The sequence below is a fragment of the Vulpes lagopus genome, chromosome 7 (genome assembly GCF_018345385.1).
Source record: "Vulpes lagopus strain Blue_001 chromosome 7, ASM1834538v1, whole genome shotgun sequence".
Lineage (NCBI taxonomy): Eukaryota > Metazoa > Chordata > Mammalia > Carnivora > Canidae > Vulpes > Vulpes lagopus.
This window is the reverse complement of record NC_054830.1, coordinates 12,267,769-12,284,642: the sequence shown is the minus strand read 5'-3', so window position 1 is coordinate 12,284,642 and position 16,874 is coordinate 12,267,769. Positions and strand designations below refer to the sequence as shown.

Sequence of the window (16,874 nt, the reverse complement as noted above, 5' to 3'; positions counted from 1 at the left end):
ATGGGGCAAGATCCCCACAGTGACTCTAACTAATTCAATTTTATAGATGAGGAAACTGGGGCTCTCAACCTGCCAGGGGTCAGTACAGCTGAGAAAGGGCAAGGCTGCAAGTCCAGGCCCATCCCAAAGCTCAGACCCCGGGGGCTGATTATAGTCCCAGTGGCAGTTAATCTCTATGAAAGCAATTAGCACATTTGGATTCATGTCATAGAGCGAGCAATAGCAACGTGGTAAGCGCTTAATAAACAGTAGCCATTAACATTGTTATTCATATAGGCGCTGAATTAAAAAATGGTACCTCATTCCTAATCTTAACCAAAGTATCGAGTTAGCTTCACCTGTGATGACAGGTGTGCATCAGGTACCCCTGATATGATGAGAAAGGGAAGGAACTTCACCTCTGTGGTGTTCCTCTCAGAAACCTATAACCCCCATCCAACCATGAGAAAACACCAGACAAGCCCAGATTGAGGGACATTCCACAAAAGACGTGCGTGGCCAGCGCTCCTCAAAATGGTCAAAGTCATGAAAAATAGGGAAAGGTTGAGACAGGTCCACGGGGACCTGAGATGTGACAACTAAATGCAATGTGGGAACCTGGACAGGATCATGGAACAGAAAAACATTAATGGCAAAACCGATGAACTCTAATAGTCTGGAGTCTACTTAATTGTCACGTACTGATGTTATTACTTCTGGCAAATGTACAGTGGTCACATAGAGGTTAATTTCTCTGTGTGAATAACACACAGAGACTCTGTATATCTTTTTTTTTTTTTTAGATTTTATTTATTTATTCATGAGAGACAGAGAGAGAGAGAGAGAGAGGCAGAGACACAGGCAGAGGGAGAAGCAGGCTCCATGCACCAGGAGCCCGATGTGGGACTCGATCCTGGGTCTCCAGGATCACACCCTGGGCCAACAGCGGTGCTAAACCGCTGAGCCATCCGGGTTGCCCCAGACTCTGTATATCTTTGTAGCTTTATAACATTGTCATTTTTCTGCAAATCTAAAGTTATCCCCAAATAGGGGCACCTGGGTGGCTCAGTTTGTTAAGCGTCTGCCTTTGGCTCAGTTCATGATCTCAGGGTCTTGCGATCGAGTCCCACGTCCGGCTCCCTGCTCAGCGAGGAGTCTGCTTCTCCCTCACCCTCTGTCCTTCCCCTTGCTCATGCTCTCTTTCAAATAAATAAATAAAATATAAAATAACAAATAAAAAAGCAAAATTATCTTCAAATAAAAAGCTTATTTTAAAAAATTGATATCTCATTACTAGAATTAATATATATAATAGATGGTGATATATTTTAGTACAATGAAAATGCTATTGACATAAATTGCTATTCAAAAATCTTTAAATAAATCAATGTATTTAATATGTTCATAATATAAATCCATATATTTAATATGTGGATAGAATGAGTTCATGTTTTTAATATTTTTAGTAAGAGAAATTCATATACTTAATAGTTTGGGTGATATAAATGGCCATATCTGACATATTACTAAACCTGTGAACAATGATAAGATCTGTTTCTTGCTGGCAGCAAGCAGTGGGGAAATGGCTTGGCAACACTCCCATTTTTTTAAAAGATTTATTTATTTATTTTAGAGAGAAAGGTAATGAGAGCAGGGGGAAGGGCAGAGGGAGAGAGAGAATCCCAAGCAGGTCCCATGCTCAGTGCAGAGCCAGACATGGGGCTCGATCTCACGACCCTGAAATCGTGACCCCAGCCTAAACCAAGAGTCAGAGGCTTAACTGACTGAGCCCATCCAGGCACCCCAACAACACTGCATTTTTAGAAAAATCTTTCTGGTAACCAGTGTGGAGGATGGAAGAGCCAGAGGTTGAGGCTAGAGGTGGAAGGTTCAGGGGCCGGCTGGGAGTGGGTGATGGACTCTGGTCAAACCTCTATTCCTCACCTTAGGTGATGGAGACCCCCTTCTGTACCTCAGTTTCCACCCCTGAGGCAGGTGCAGGGAGGCTGGAGGACTCAGTCTCCCCAGCAGGGCTGGCTCTCCGGCTAACATCAGGTGACCCACTGCTCCAGTTTTTCCAGGACTCTCTGGGTGCAGCCCTAAAAGTCCTAGACAAACCAGGATAGTGGTCATCTTAGAAGCCTTCCCCCAGGGCAGCCCGGTGGTTCAGCTGTTTAGCGCCGCCTGCAGCCTAGGGCGTGATCTTGGAGACCCTGGATCAAGTCCCACGTTGGGCTCCCTGCATGGAGCCTGCTTCTCCCTCTGCCTGCATCTCTGCCTCTCTCTCTGTATCTCTCATGAATAAATAAATAAATCTTAAAAAAAAAAAGAAGAAGCCTTCCCCCAGAGCCAGGAGCTTCCCTGGGAGATGGGAAGAGGGAGTTGGAGGGGGAGAGGAAAGGAGGGTCCTAAGAGACAGAGAATTGGACGTGGCTGAACTCTTGGATCAGTAAAATAACCTTTCGCAGAACCAGGGATCCAAGAGCTAGGCTGATCTGGCCTTTACACACACGCAGGCTGTGGCATTTGGACAATATTCGATGGGTGTATTTGAACGTGGGGCATTTCCTGTGGACCCTGAGAGGGGTGGGTCTTGGCAGCCTCACCTGACCAGTGGTAGCGGTGCCACTGCTCCTGGGTGATGAGGCCCAGCCTCCGGGCCTCCTGGGCTCCGGAGCGCAGCACAGAGGTCAGGGTGGCCTCTTCGGGCCCCTGGGTCTCCGCAGTGCCTAGGGCCTGAAGCAGGTAGGTGGGGGGCACGGCATTCTCATCCCTCCGGAAGCGTCGAGCCACCAGCTCCAGGTCGCGTGGCTTGGAGGCCAGCTGGGATCTCAGGGCCTCCCACTCCTTCTCCTCGATCAGTGTAGGGACTGGACAGGGGCCGTACTGGTCACCTAAGAGGGCCTGGCAGAGAGAGGGGCATGGGTTTAAATCGGCTTGGGGTGGGACGCCTGGTGGCTCAGTGATTGAGCATCTGCCTTGGGCCCAGAGCGTGATCCTGGAGACCCGGGATTGAGTCCCTCATCGGGCTCTTCACGGAGCCTGCCTCTGCCTCTCTCTGTGTCTCTCATGAATAAATAAATAAAATCTTAAAAAAAAAAATTGGCTTGGGCGCTTAGTTCTGTGACCCTTGGTGAGACACACTGAACTCCCCAAAATGGGCCTGGCTGTGGTGCCAGGGTGGTAATTACACTAAGAAGTGTAGGCTAGAGCCTTAGAGCATCTGCATGTGAAGGTATCTAAGAGTAGGGGACATCAGACAGGTAAATTTTGAATCTGATCAGGTTCCAAACATTAAGGGATCTTTCGCTGGGAAAACCCTTTGTGGAAGGTGAATAATGGTCCCCAAAGAGAGCCAACCCTAATCCCTGGACCCTGTAAACACACCTTACATGGGAAAGGGTTGTGATGGTTATTTTTAGGTGTCAGTTTGATTGGGCTAAGGGATGCCCAGATAGTGGGTGGAATACGATTTCTTTTTTTTTTTTTAATTTAAAAAAATTTTTAACTTATTTACTCATGAGAAACAGAGGCAGAGGGACATAGGCAGAGGGAGAAGCAGGCTCTCCGTGGGGAGTCCGATGCAGGACTTGATCCCCGGACTCCAGGATCATGAATTGAGCCAAAAGCAGACGCTCAACCACTGAGCCACCCAGGTGCCCCTGGAATATGATTTCTGAGTATGCCTATGACAGTGTCTCTGGAAGGGATCGAAGTGGTAAACTGAGTGAAGCAGACAGCCCTCCCCAATGCTGGTGGGCATCGTCCAATCCACCAGGGGCCCAAATAGGACCAGAAAACCCCAACACCAAAGAAATTAGGAAAAAACAAAACCAAACACTAGGAAAGGTAAACTGTCTTTCTCTGCTTGAGCTGAGCCACCCTTTTCCTGCCCTTGGACATCGGCGTTCCTGGTTCTCAGGCTTTGGGACTCAGATCAGGACTTGCATCTTCAGTCCCCTGATTTTCAGGCCTCAGGCCTACAGCTGAATTACACCACCCACTTTCCTGGTTCTCTGGTGTATAGACAGCAGAGGGGGGACTTCTTGGCCTCCATCACAGTGTAAGCTAATTCCTGTAATAAATCTCCTCTTATGTATCTCTCTCTCTATCCATTGGTTCTATTTCTCTGGAGAACCATGACTAGCACAAAGGTGTTTGCAGATGTGATTAAGTGAAGGATTTTGAGCTGGGGAGATTATCCTGGATTACCTTGGCCCTAAATGCAATCCCAAGAGTCCTTAATAAGAGACAGGCAGAGGGAGAGAAGACTACAGCTTCTTATATGTAGGTATCAGCTTACTCCAGACATGGAGCTGTGGCAAGAGATAAGGACTCCATTGGCCCTGCCCAAATTTCATGCTATGACATGGTCCTGGGGGCAGGTGAGTATCAAAGGTACGGGGTGGATTCTGTCTTTATTTAGATCGAGCTAAAGAATAAGACATGAGAAGGGGTGCGCTGGGCAGAGGGCATTGCAAACCATGGGGACAGCACGTGCAAAGGCCCTGTGGCAGGCAATGGCTCCAAAGAGCCAGAGCAGGAAAGCCGAGGTTGGGGAGGTGGTTGAAATACCAATGAGGAGGGGGGCAGTGGTGACACATAAGGCCATCCCTGTGCTCACTTCAGCAACACATATACTAAAATTGGAATGAAACAGAAGGCTATCCCCATGGGTAAGATTTTGCGGCAGAGCGGTGAGGCCCTAAGACCTTGGTCTTAATGCCAAGAATCCTAGTTCACCCTCTCTCTGCCCCAACAGAAGGTGCAAACCAGAATGCTAGAGAATTAGGCTAGAGGAGGTCCAGGACACGGAGGCTGAAGTCTTGAGTTTCCGCATCATGAAATGGAAGCAGTCAACCCACCCCTCTTCATTGGGTTGTACCAGAATATTCCAGGGGTGTGCACCCAGGGACCCAGAGAAGTGGAGCCTGTGATGATGGGAGTTTGAACAGGACCTCACTCTCTGGGGGCCTTTCCCACAGCGTCAGTCTCAGAGCAGTGAGAGGAGCTGGAGAATCCAGCCAACCACGAACCACAGATCTCAGCAAGGAGATGGAAGGTGGAAAATGCTCCTGCCTGAGGGACCAGAGCAACAACAGGAAGAGCTTGAAAGAAAAAGGTCAGGAGCCACCAGGAGCAACTCTCTGGGGACGCTGAAGCTGCCGGTGGCCCAGGAGAGCCAGAGCCTCTAAAGAAGTACCGTGGGGAGCTGTCCCCTGCTACTCGCGCTGCCTAATGACTTATTTACCAGAGAGACGCTTCTCCAAGGGCCACCAGCACAGCTCCCAGCTCCATGGGAAGACCCCCATTCAGAGCCGCTGAAGGAGAAGGATGCCGTGACTCTCGGGTGACAGAGGACAGATGCCTGGTTCGAGAGGAGAGCGGGATGTGGGTAGAGATCAGCTGGCCGCCCAAGGAGCCCTTCTGGAAGGACAAGCAAGGCCCCCCGGGCCGGTTGGGCCTGGGGGAAGCCCAGAGATCATCATCCTGTCCCCCATGCCACCTGGAAGCAGCGTTGTGCTTTTCACTGCTTGCAATTTGGGTTGCAAAATCAAATCCCTCCTGGAGTTCCTTTTCTCTCCATTACCTGCTTTTCTTTAGAAAATTCCTTTTTTTTTTTTTGAAACTCCACAAAATGATCAATTGTCAGGCTCATTTGGAAAACTAAATTGGAAGATTGGGGCGGGGGTGGGGGGCATGTATGAGGGAGATTTGCAAGCAGAAGGGTAGAGCCCTCCAAACACTAGGATGCATTTTAAAGCAATAATAATTGACCTAGAGGGGTTCAAAGGGCACAAAATCCTTGTTATAAAATAAACAAATATAGGGATGTGATGCACGACATGAGGACCTTAGTTGACACTGCTGCACATGTATTTGAAAATTGCTGAGGGAGTAGATCCTGAGAGTTCTCATCGCAAGGAAAAAGACCACATTTTTCCTTTCTCTTTTTTTGTACCTATATGAGATAATCTCTCCGCGGTCATCATTTCATAAAACATGTAAGTAAAATCCTTAACGTTGCACATTTGAAGCTTACACAGTGCTGGATGGCAAAAACATCTCCGTAAAACCAGGAGAAGAAAAAACAACCAGTGCCAACAGACAAAGAAAAATACAGAGCAAAAGACTGAAAACACAAGCCTAACTATATAGATACAACTTAATACGTAATAAAGAAAGCTTCCCACACATGTTGGCCAGGTCTTAGTTTCTTTCAGGGAGATCTAATCTCTAGGGCAGCTCTAGAATCTTCTGCAGTGCTGAAAGTGTGCTCATCTGTGTTGTCCAAGTAGCCACATGTGGCGCCTGGCCACAGCATTGGACAACACAGATGAGCACACTTTCAGCACTGCAGAAGGTTCTAGGGCTGCCCCAGAGATTAGATCTCCCTGAAAGAAATTAAGACCTGGCCAACATGTGTGGGAAGGTTTCTTTATTACGTATTAGGGGCTACTAAGCCATTGCAATGTGGCTGGTGGGACCGAGGAACTGAAATTTTAATCCTACTCTATTTTATTTACCTTTAAATTTGCCACATGTGCTTTGTGGCTACTGCACTAGACACTGTGATTCTAAAGCCAAGCAGCGCAGCCCTCAAATATTTGTCTTTGTTTGCCCAGAAAACAGCTTTTATAATGGTGACCACCCTCTTCTACATTCTACTTAATCTCCAGGAGACGTTCCAGGAGATTTTTCTTTTTATCTGGAACCGCTCAAAGCTTCTTTGTGACTAAGGTGTCTCAGGCAAAGATACTTTCTTGACTTTCCTCCTCTTTACATTTTTGGACAGAGGTCAGCAAACTTTTCCTGTAGAGGGTCAGATAGCCAATCTTTTCAGCTTTGCAGACCGGGTGGTCTCTGTCACAACTATTCAGCTCTGTGGATGTAGCTGAAAAACAACCACGGAGGATATGTGGTTGAGTGCCAATAAAGCTTTTTTTTTTTTTTAAGATTTTATTTATTTATTCAACAGACACAGAGACAGAGAGAGACAGAGACACAGGCAGAGGGAGAAGCAGGCTCCATGCAGGGAGCCCGATGTGGGACTCGATCCCAGGACTCCAGGATCACACCCTGAGCTGAAGGCAGGCGCTAAACTGCTGAGCCACCCGGGCTGCCCTCAATAAAGCTTTATATACAAAAACAGGCAATGGGCCAGATTTGCCCCATAGGCTATAGTTTGCTGATCGTTGCTCTAGGATTTATGAGCTAAAATGTCATAGTTTTTGGTTGTATCTGAAACTTGGTGTTGTAGTAAATCAGGAATGTGGAATTACACTTGCCAATTGTAGGCCAAACTACTAATTGTGAGCTTGGGGTTATTTTGGGGACAGAGAGGGTGCTTCGGAGGTGGGAGGAAAGAATACCCAGAAACATGGAAAAACTGGTCCCACCTAGCGTCAGAGGAGGTTTGCCCCGAGGCAGGCTCTAGACTGTGCCACAGAGGCTGCTCCCAACACCATGAGACACACTAGAGGAAAAAAAATCCCCAACATCTTGTGGGCTTCTATCCTCTCTATGCTTTTTCAGGGTCCCCAGATTCCACCCTTTTGAAGTAGATGAGATGGAGAAGCTAGGGGAAGGTCCAGAGCAAACTTTAAGATTCCCTTGGGCTTCTATGCTCTGTTCCCCAGCTCACCTGCTACTCTCATTTGGCTACTAATGTCTGGATCCCAGCTAGCTCAGTAGAAAATGAGTACTGTGATCGATTAGCAATGTCTGCCATGGGCAGACAATGGAGAGTAGGTACTAGCAGCAATGCCTCCCACATCCCTCCACTGATGGGTTTGGCTAGTGAGTAGGAGCCATATATGGGCTGGAATGAGAAGTAAACACCAACCCATCCCTCTCAAGAGACTCACAACAAAAGCTGGCCCTATGGATGTTTTCCGACACCGGTCGAGCTCCTCCAAGCAGAGTTCTGTGGTCATGTGGTCAGTGGCCTCAGTGTTCCGAATACCCCACCTCAGGTCAACAACCTGGAGATTACAAGCGTGGATTTGTGAGGGAGGTGGCACAATGGGTGTTTTTTTTTTTCAATTCCCTTTGACAAAGGCATAAAGTTTCCTTCAGTAATTTTTGACAGTCTCTTCCCAAAGGGGGGAATGAAGCCCATATCCCCAGGATAGACATGAGAAAAATATCAGACAGACCCAGGTCAGGGGCATCCTGCACGATGGCCACTCAGTCCTCTCCAAGACTGCTAAGGTCATGAGCAATAAGGAAAGACTGTCTCAGACCAGAGGGGCCCCACCGGGTCACCTGGATAGGGTCCTCGACCAGAGAGAGGACACATATGGGAGAACTGGTGACATCTGAATGACACCAGGAGGCTGGTTCATAGCATTGTACCAATGCCCATTTCTTAGTTATGACAAATGTGTCCTGATGATGTAAGATGTTCATAATTGGGGGAAAGTGGGTGCAGGCGTATGAGAACTCTGGACTGTAGGCCACTTCTACGTAAACCTAAATCCAAAATAAAAAGTTAACTTAAAAACAACATATCAAAAAAAATTTTTTTTAAAACTTGCCCATTTTCGAACTGCTTCTTTCTAAGTGAGGACATGTCCACACTTGTTCTCAGAGCTTTCTTTTGCAAAGGAGGGTGTTTAGTTTGGCCAAAATCACACTTGGCAGTCTCCTTGGCAACCGCACGCTTGCGGTCCACTTTTGCCTGCTTGCCTGAGGGGGGCCAGCAGAATGGCTCGATTCAGGTAGCAAAGCTGACCGGGCAAAAGGCTGGGAAAAGGAGGCAGGCAGGGGAGCCTCGGATGGGACTCGGAATGTCCCTCTCTCCCTCAATTCTTTTGCTCAGAGGGAAAGACACAGAAATTCCTAATGAGGTGGAACATGGGGATAAAAGCACCCTACTACTGAGTGTGGCTGAATGGAGAGGGAGAAAGGGTCAGCCACTGGGCTCAGTCAAGAGCTTTGGCTCTGCGGGCCGCTGCCTCCGATCTGCGGATGGAGGATGTTGGCGGTGTTTGCCGCATTGCACCTGTGTGGACATTAAAAGCACAAGCATCACTTCTCAGCACGTATGTTTTCCTTTTTAGCACCTCTGCCACTGAGCCGTGTCTCGTGATCAATGGCAGGCAGAGTCGAATTCCCAGAACTGCTTCTTTCTTAGTAATATAGAAACCATTGTGCATCTTAGCATCAAGGGAGCCTTTGATGGGGCGGATCGCTGTCATAAATGTCAAGGAGTCAGGGTCAGTTGAAGCCAACAGTCCAAAGATGCTTCGTTGGTTTCCGCATCAGAACATGCAGGGAGCAACACCCTACCCCACACTCGATTCATAGGGGACTCTGACTGGGGACTGCAGTGACTGTGCCCGGCAGGTACACCATTAGTGCTCCCGAAAAAGGCACATCTCCCTTCATATACACCTCAAACACCCCCATAGTCCTCCTAGACTCCCCCTGAAGCTGCCCCTGTGCAGGGAGGGCCTGGTGGGCAGGACAAACCAACAACACAAGGCAGGAAAGTGACATGCCCAAGGAGCAGGGTCCCCAGGCAGCCACCCGTAGCACTGCCACACCTCCTGGGCTAACAGCGGTGGCCATGGTCATCATCCCTCCCCCTGTCTTTTTAGAGGACTTTCATCTCCACCGGCATGTCACTAGTGCAGAGCCTCTTGGAGCAAAGGGTCCTATGTGACAGCGGGGGTGGCACACCCTTGGTCCCTAATTTCGGGGCAGTGGACAATGAACCAGGGAGGAAGCTATTACCTCAAACATCAGGCCGTTCTTTTGGCAGAAGGTCTGCACTTCGGGGAAGGCAGTGCTCTGCAAAGCTTCTCTCTCTGCATCCATATCTGCAAGTATGAGCACAGAGGATGTTAGCTGGAAGAACCTAGAACTCTTCCCCCCCCCCCCGCCCCCCAGCTCTGCTTTTAGCCTCTTTTGTCCTCACTAAGGCTGGGGCCCTGCAGGGGCAAATGAAAAGATCCAAAAAACATGAAGTAAACTAGAGAGGGACTTTCCTGTTGTTAGTGCTGAAACTCCCACATCCCAGGAAATCCCTCAGTCCAAGCTAACCAGCATGGTTGGTCACCCTAGCTTAGGGTTGCCACATAAAGTGCAGGATGCCCAGCTGAATTTGCACTTCAGAGAAGCAATGAAAAACTTGATAGCATAAGTGTGTCCTGTCCCAAGCACCATTTGGACGCATGTGCACATCTGATCAGCCCAGCTGGATCGCATTTCAGATAAACAACAAATAATCTGTTAGGGTGAGTATATCCCATGTCAGGTACTATTTGGGAAATACCTATACTAAAGGATTATTCATTGTTTATCTGAAATGCAAATTTAACTGGTGTCCTGGTTTTGCTGTTCCAGTTCTTTGCTTTTGCTAAATCTGGCAGCCCGACCCAGGGCTCTAAGACCTTCTGTAGCACTGACTTCACTGCAGTGGCCTAGTGCCAAGTGCCAAGCTATCGTTGGTTTCCCCCTCTGTAAAATGGGGGTGATACTTCTACTTTGCAGGGCTGCAACACCCCAAAGTCAATTGCCTCTGCTTGCCTTGGTCATGGCTAATTTCTCAGCACTCAACACAAGTGCTCAATATGCATTGGTTGAGCCACTGAATCTTACAAGTAAAAGCACCTAGGGTGAGACAGATGTAGAAGAAACGTTTGTCTTCTGCACCTGGTGAGGGGGAGGTCATCAGAATGTTCAGGGAGGGAATCCCAAAGCTGTTGGCATGAAGAAGCCACCCCAGCCCTGGGATGGGAGCTGACCTGGGTGCCAAACTTGGATCTGCCTTCTATCCCATGCCCTTCCCATTCCCATCTAATGCATTCCAAGGGTCATTTACATCCGCCTATAAAGTATTTATTAGAAAGTTGCTTTATGCTCAGAACCCTGCTAACCATCGGGGGCACAGAGGCCAACAAGACATAATGTAGATGACACAGTGTGCTGGAGCTGGCCCCTACTGGCTTGGGAGAGCCGAGCTCTCAATCGTCAGGAATTTTGTGAGCCAGTTGTTAACATAGCCATGATGAACAATGAAATGATCTGAACTTACAATGGAAAAGGCAAAGATGGCAAATACTCAGAACGCATCACTTCCTAATTATTTTATGGCATTTGACTGTGAGCTCTGTTCTGCAGTTCGGTCCTGGCTGCTGATTTTGTATCAGGGAAATACTAGAGACAGTTGAATTACCATACATCTCTGCCTGCCTCCGAAGTCAGAAAAGTCAGATCGGCAGCTCGAAATTGACCCTGGCGGAGGGATTTACACCACAGAAATTGGCAGGTGGTACGGATCAGGTGTTTGGTTTTTTTTTGTTTTGTTTTGTTTCATTTGGATTTGGGGGGAGTGAGCTGTTAAACATTTGCCAGTACTCTACTGTATACATGATCCTTGCCCCCACAGGGCTTGCAGCCTGCTCAGAAGAACCAGACATTGAGTAAATATATAAACGCCTACCGTTTATGGGGCCTGGGGTTTCAAGGGTCCCACGACCTGCTGGAGCCCAGTGTGACTACAACATGGGAGTGAGGGGAGGACCTTATGAGATCAAGATGCAAGGTGAAGAGGGTCAGGTCATGCAAGGGCTGGTGGCTGGGTGGGGGGAGCAAGGGGGAAATGGTTCTCATACTTTTTAAGCCTGTAGTGTAGTGCATTCATCATAAATGTTAGTTGCTATATGATTTGCCACTCACGGCTTTCAGACTGGCTTATGGAGGAGGAAACACAGGGTCTGGGAGGCTCCCCTTCACCAGTTCCCACTGGCCAGGCTGCATTCTTATCCAGGTCTCCTAGGGGACCCTATGAGCCATGCCCTGGCCACCTCACCCCTCCCCGAGAGTACCTGCTTGCCTCTGACCCCCCAGCCCTACCCTGCCCCTTACCCGAGACCGTGGAGCTGATGAAGATGGCCACACTTCTGGACAGAGGCGCTGGGAGGGGGCCTGTCTGACCCTGGAGAAGCCGCCGGCGGGTGCCCGGGCTGAGGGGGCCCACACTCATGCTGCCTGTCCACCCGGATGACCCTTCCCCAGGATGGGGCCTGGGACTCAGAGACCTCAGGTCAGAGCACAGGTGGCCTTCCTGGGAGGGCAGCGAGGCAGAGCCTTCCGGAGTGGGGTGTCCATCTCACCCCCGCAGTGCCCTGCAGTCTCCGCCTCCTCCAGCGCCCCTGGGGAGCGCTGCTCTGCGTGGTCTGCAAGCACTAATGGGAGGACTTTGGACAGCAGCCTCCCAGCCAAGGCCCCTGGATGTTGGTTCTTCCAGGCACTGGAGCCTTTTGCCCCTCAACCAGCCAGCTCCTCACCCCAAGAGCTCAGCAGTCACCACGGCAACTATGGTTTCCTGGAGCCCAGCTTTGGGGCCTGGGGACCAGCCAGCCTCTGGAACACCTAGGTCCCCTGGGGATCTGTGAAAGCCGAGCTGGGGCCCAGGTGTGCAGAGGGAAGCTGTCAGATGCTGGGAGTTGTGCCAGTCCTAGCAGGGCAGGCCAGAAACACTTAGTGGAATCCCCACCTCGTGCTGCGCTCACTGCCCCCTCCAAAGAGATCTAGGCACTGGATGCACAGTACGAACCAGCAGCTCTCAACTGGGGGAATATTCTGTTTCCCAGGGGACCCTTGCAACGTCTGGAGACATTTTGGTTGTCACGACTGGGGGAGGGAGAGCTGCTGGCATCTAGTGGGTAGAGCTCAGGGATGCTGCTCAACACCCTGCGACGCACAGGACAGCCCGGCCAGAGAGAATTATCCGTCCCCAAATGTCAGCAGTGCTGAGAAACTGAGAAACCAGCTTTAAATCCACTCTAGTCAGATCTCCTTGCCTGCAGGAGGCATGGAGCCTGAGGCCAGCTCCCTGGATAAGAAGGGAGATTAGCAAATCTCCAGGGGCAGTTCAGGACCTACCCATATCAAACTGAGCTGTGCTTTTTGAAATAATCAAAAAACACCACTTGCAACAACATGAAAAGACCTGGAGGGCATTATGCTAGGTGAAATAATCCAGGTGGAGAAAGACAAATACTGTAAGATCTTATTTATACGTGGAAGCTAAAAAAAGCCAAACTCACAGAAACAGAAAGTAGAGTGATGGTTACTGGGAAATGGGGGTTGGGAGCTGGGGAGATGTTAGTCAGAGGTTACAAGCTTCCAGTTAAAAGATGAATGAGACCGGCATAGGGATTTAATGCACAGCCTGGGGATCAGAGTTAATAATACTGTATTATATATTTGAAAGTTGCTAGCTTTTCGGATCTTAAAGGTTCTCTCACCACGAAAAAGAAATAGTGATTATATGCGTGTTGGAGGTGTCAGCTAACGCCACCGCAGTAACCACCGTGCAAGATAGAAATGCATCAAATCGACGTGTTGCGTACCTTAAACACACAACGTTGTACGCCGATTATCCGTCAGTAGAGTGAGGGGAGAAAAATTAACCCAAAACACGGCCTCTATGACCAGGGAAGACCTTCTCATTATTTGACATTACTGAACATGCCCTGGTGATCTGGGTCCTGCCCACCCACCTCGCAGTAGTAACAAACCGCAGACAGAAGGAAAGCATACCTGGGTGTCCATGGGCCTGGTTGGAGCGCTGGCTTGTCCATTGCTGTCCTGAAGGAGTTAAGCAAGTGGCCTCTCTCCTGGGACATGAGTCACATCATCTGTGAGATACGCTAGTAAGAACCACTCACTCAAGGGTGGGCTAGGACCAGGAGAGAAAGGCACATCCCTCAGGATCAGCACATAAGGAAGCACGATGTGCCCGAAAACCAGAATGGATGCCAAACATACCCACAGTGAACCCAGTGTGAGCAAGCCATTTGGGAGCTGGCGTGTCACGTCCCCACTTTATATACAGGCACTTGAGAAATGGTGATATCAGTTCAATCAAAGAGCCGGAGCTTTTCTTACACCTTTTCCTTCCCTGCCTTGTCCACCCAGGAAAAGAGTCTGCCTCACAGGGGTCCTCAAGATCGCCCCCAGGTCACAGAATTCGGAAAAGCTATTTTCATGGTTATAGTTCATTACAGTGAAAGGACGTGGATGAAGGTCAGCCAAGGACAGCAACGTGCAGAGCAGTGTCCAGGAGACACGGGGCTTAGGCTGCCGATTGTCCCTTCCCAATGGAGTCGTGCGAGCAGCCCTGAATTTTCACGGCAACAATGTGTGACAACCTGCTTGGAGGATTGCCAACCGGGGAAGCTCACTCGAGCCTTGGCATCCAAGTATTTCCTGGGCATTGGTCACACAGACATACGTGGCTGACTTCAGAGTCCAGCCTCTCTAGAGTTGATACCACATGGCCCAAGGTCCCCACCAGAAATCACATTGTTAGCATAGACTCTTGGGGCATTTTCCAAGGCCACTAGGTACACACACTCTTATCAGACAAGACATTCCAAGACCTCAGAGGGCACATCCTAGGAGCCAGTCAAGGGCCAAACCTTTCATGTGCAGGGTGGGGACAACCTAGGCCTGCTAAATTAACCTTTCCTGCACAGACCTGAAAAATATCGTAACAGAATTGACTGTCACCGTTTTACAGATGAGGAAAACTGAGGATCAGAGTGAGAACCTTTTCATTCGCCTTGAAGGGTAGGGTTGTGGAGTGAGTGCTGGTCTGGCCCCTTCTCCCACAGGGGACATCCCCTCCCCTCGAGCCAGCTTGCTCATCCAGCCACCTGCCCATGATTCACCCAGACCCTCTGATTTAGCTGCACCTTGTAACCTCACCTAGGCCCCAGCTCTGGACTCCACAGTCAATCTAGGCCTTTCCCTATCACCTCTTCACCAATCTCATGACCTTGAATTGGTCTCCCCTCAAATCTCTATTTCTTTCTCCATTTATCTCAGTTCCAAACAGGCCTGTTGGACTCTACCCAACTCCGGCACATGGTCATGTTCCCTTGCTTACCACCTCTTGACTTCATGGGAGGATGGGAAAACTTTGACCTTGATGCTCACACTAGGCTTTCTTTCTATTCATGTAACCCAGACTTTTCCAGTATCAGCACTACTGGCATCTGGGGCCAGGTCATTCTTTGCAGTGGGGGCCATCTTGTGCATTGTAGGATGTTGAGGAGCATCTGGCCTGGACTCACTGGATGCCAGTAGCAGGGCTCCCCACCTCCACCAAAGCTGTGACGATTAAAAATATCTCCAAGGGGTGTCTGGGTGGCTTAGTCAGTTAAGCATCTGCCTTCAGCTCAGGCCTTGATCCTGGGGTCCTGGAATCAAGCCCTGCATCGGGCTCCCTGCTCAGCAGAGAGCCTGCTCCTCCCTCTCCCACTCCCCCTGCTTGTGCTCTCTCTCTGTATGTCAAAGAAATAAATAAAGTCTTTAAAAAAAAATCTCTGGACATTGCCAGTGTCTACTAGGGGCACAATCACGCTTGGTTGAGAACCCTGGCCTAAGACAACTAGCTAATTACAGCTTCAGGGCCTCATGCTGCACCTGAATTCCCCATCCTGAATCCATTCATGTCATCCACATCTCAGCTTAAATGCCACTTCCTCAGAGGCTCTCCCTGACCACCCCATTGCTCAGTGACCACTCCCCCAGTCCCTCCCAATGCTATCACCCTATTTTAATTCTCTGCATGGTACTCACCACCAGCTGGTATGTTTCTTCTTGCTTCTTTACTGCTTGTCTCACCACAAGAACGTGAGTTCCGTGAGTGCAAGGACTCTGTCCACCAAGGTCAGCATGCTTGGCACATAGTAGGTGCTCACTAAATAACTGTCACATCAGTGGGCTCAACCACAACTGTCCATCTTCCTTGACTCCTATTTATCACTACAGGCAACTGAGCAAGACTGGATTTCCCCAGGAAGGACAGAAGTCCCTTGCAGTGCTTGCCTTCTGGTTTTCCTTGGGAGCTCTGGCCTCAATCTCACTCCTGCTGGTGGTGGAAGAGCCAACTTAAAATCCTCTGGGGAAGTAGGCTGGAGAAGAAAGTTTTCTGGCCGCAGCACTGCCCGGAAGCCAGGCCCCCGGCAATCCTAGTAACTTTTGTCTTAGGTACTTCCCAGGTCTCTCCCTGCCAATTCACCCAGCAACTGGGATAATGAAAGAAATTGTGTGGCTCTCAGGCCCTGGCTTATTAGCTGGGCACTTAGCCAGACTTGATGGTTAACCGTTGTGTGTCGGGCTAATATGCTCATCACAGAAGAGGCCATTTGTTAAGGGCCCATGAGGTGCCAGCTGGTTGGCATTCCACATGGGCAGTGTGCCCAAGAGGCGGGTATTATGATTCTCCCCCACTGATGAAAAAAACGAGATCCAGATAGATGAAGCCCCTTGCATGGGCCACTTGGCTTCTCCGGGCTTAAGTTTGCTTTATGATCTCCAGAGTCAGGGAGACAATGAAATTTGCTTATAAGATGAGCCTAACATCATGCTTGGGGCATGTGAAGGGCACATGAAATGTAGGCCATGATTTTTCCTATTATTTCCAGGCTCAGCCAACAAGTGGCACAATCAGGAATCAAAGCATCCAACGTTGACGTCCCCATAAGCGTTAAATGCAATCTAAGTTTCTAGAGCAGGGTTTCTCGATCTCAGCACTGCTTAACATTTGGGGCCAGAGCACTCTTTGCAGTGGGGTGCGCATGTTGGGGGAGGTCATCAAGAACATGTAACTGCAGATTTGACCCACCAGGTGGGCGAGAGGCTCCCCCTCCCCTGTCCTTGGAGTGTTCACTCCCCTGGGCCTCCCTGCACGAGATGCTCTCCCAAGGACACAGCCTTGAGATAGTGATGTGGTGTTAAGACCATCTGGATGGTGTATGGGACTGAACCCAGTTAAGGCCTTTATATACATTTTTAAGATTCTGGCTGCTATGGTGTGAAGATCTACTTGTCTGCAGCCACTCGAGACAAGCCTGGTAAGTAAGTTCTCC

General features: G+C 49.4%; 1 protein-coding gene across 3 annotated transcripts in view; it reads right to left on the bottom strand.

The window, feature by feature from the left end:
* NWD1 (NACHT and WD repeat domain containing 1) overlaps positions 1-16,064 on the bottom strand; it is a 65,410-nt gene extending 49,346 nt beyond the window's left edge. For 2 of the 3 annotated variants that reach the window (XM_041760524.1, XM_041760526.1), the window contains exons 1-5: positions 15,583-16,064; positions 13,537-13,675; positions 9,721-9,806; positions 7,848-7,964; positions 2,586-2,883 (exon numbers count right to left, since the gene is read on the bottom strand). In XM_041760524.1, coding sequence (XP_041616458.1) covers positions 2,586-2,883; positions 7,848-7,964; positions 9,721-9,804 — 499 coding nt within the window. In that variant the 5' untranslated portion in view covers positions 9,805-9,806; positions 13,537-13,675; positions 15,583-16,064. Of the gene's footprint in view, positions 1-2,585; positions 2,884-7,847; positions 7,965-9,720; positions 9,807-13,241; positions 13,248-13,536; positions 13,676-15,582 lie in introns of those variants that run through there. The other variant, XM_041760525.1, reaches the window with a different exon arrangement.
* Positions 16,065-16,874: the final 810 nt, after the last annotated feature.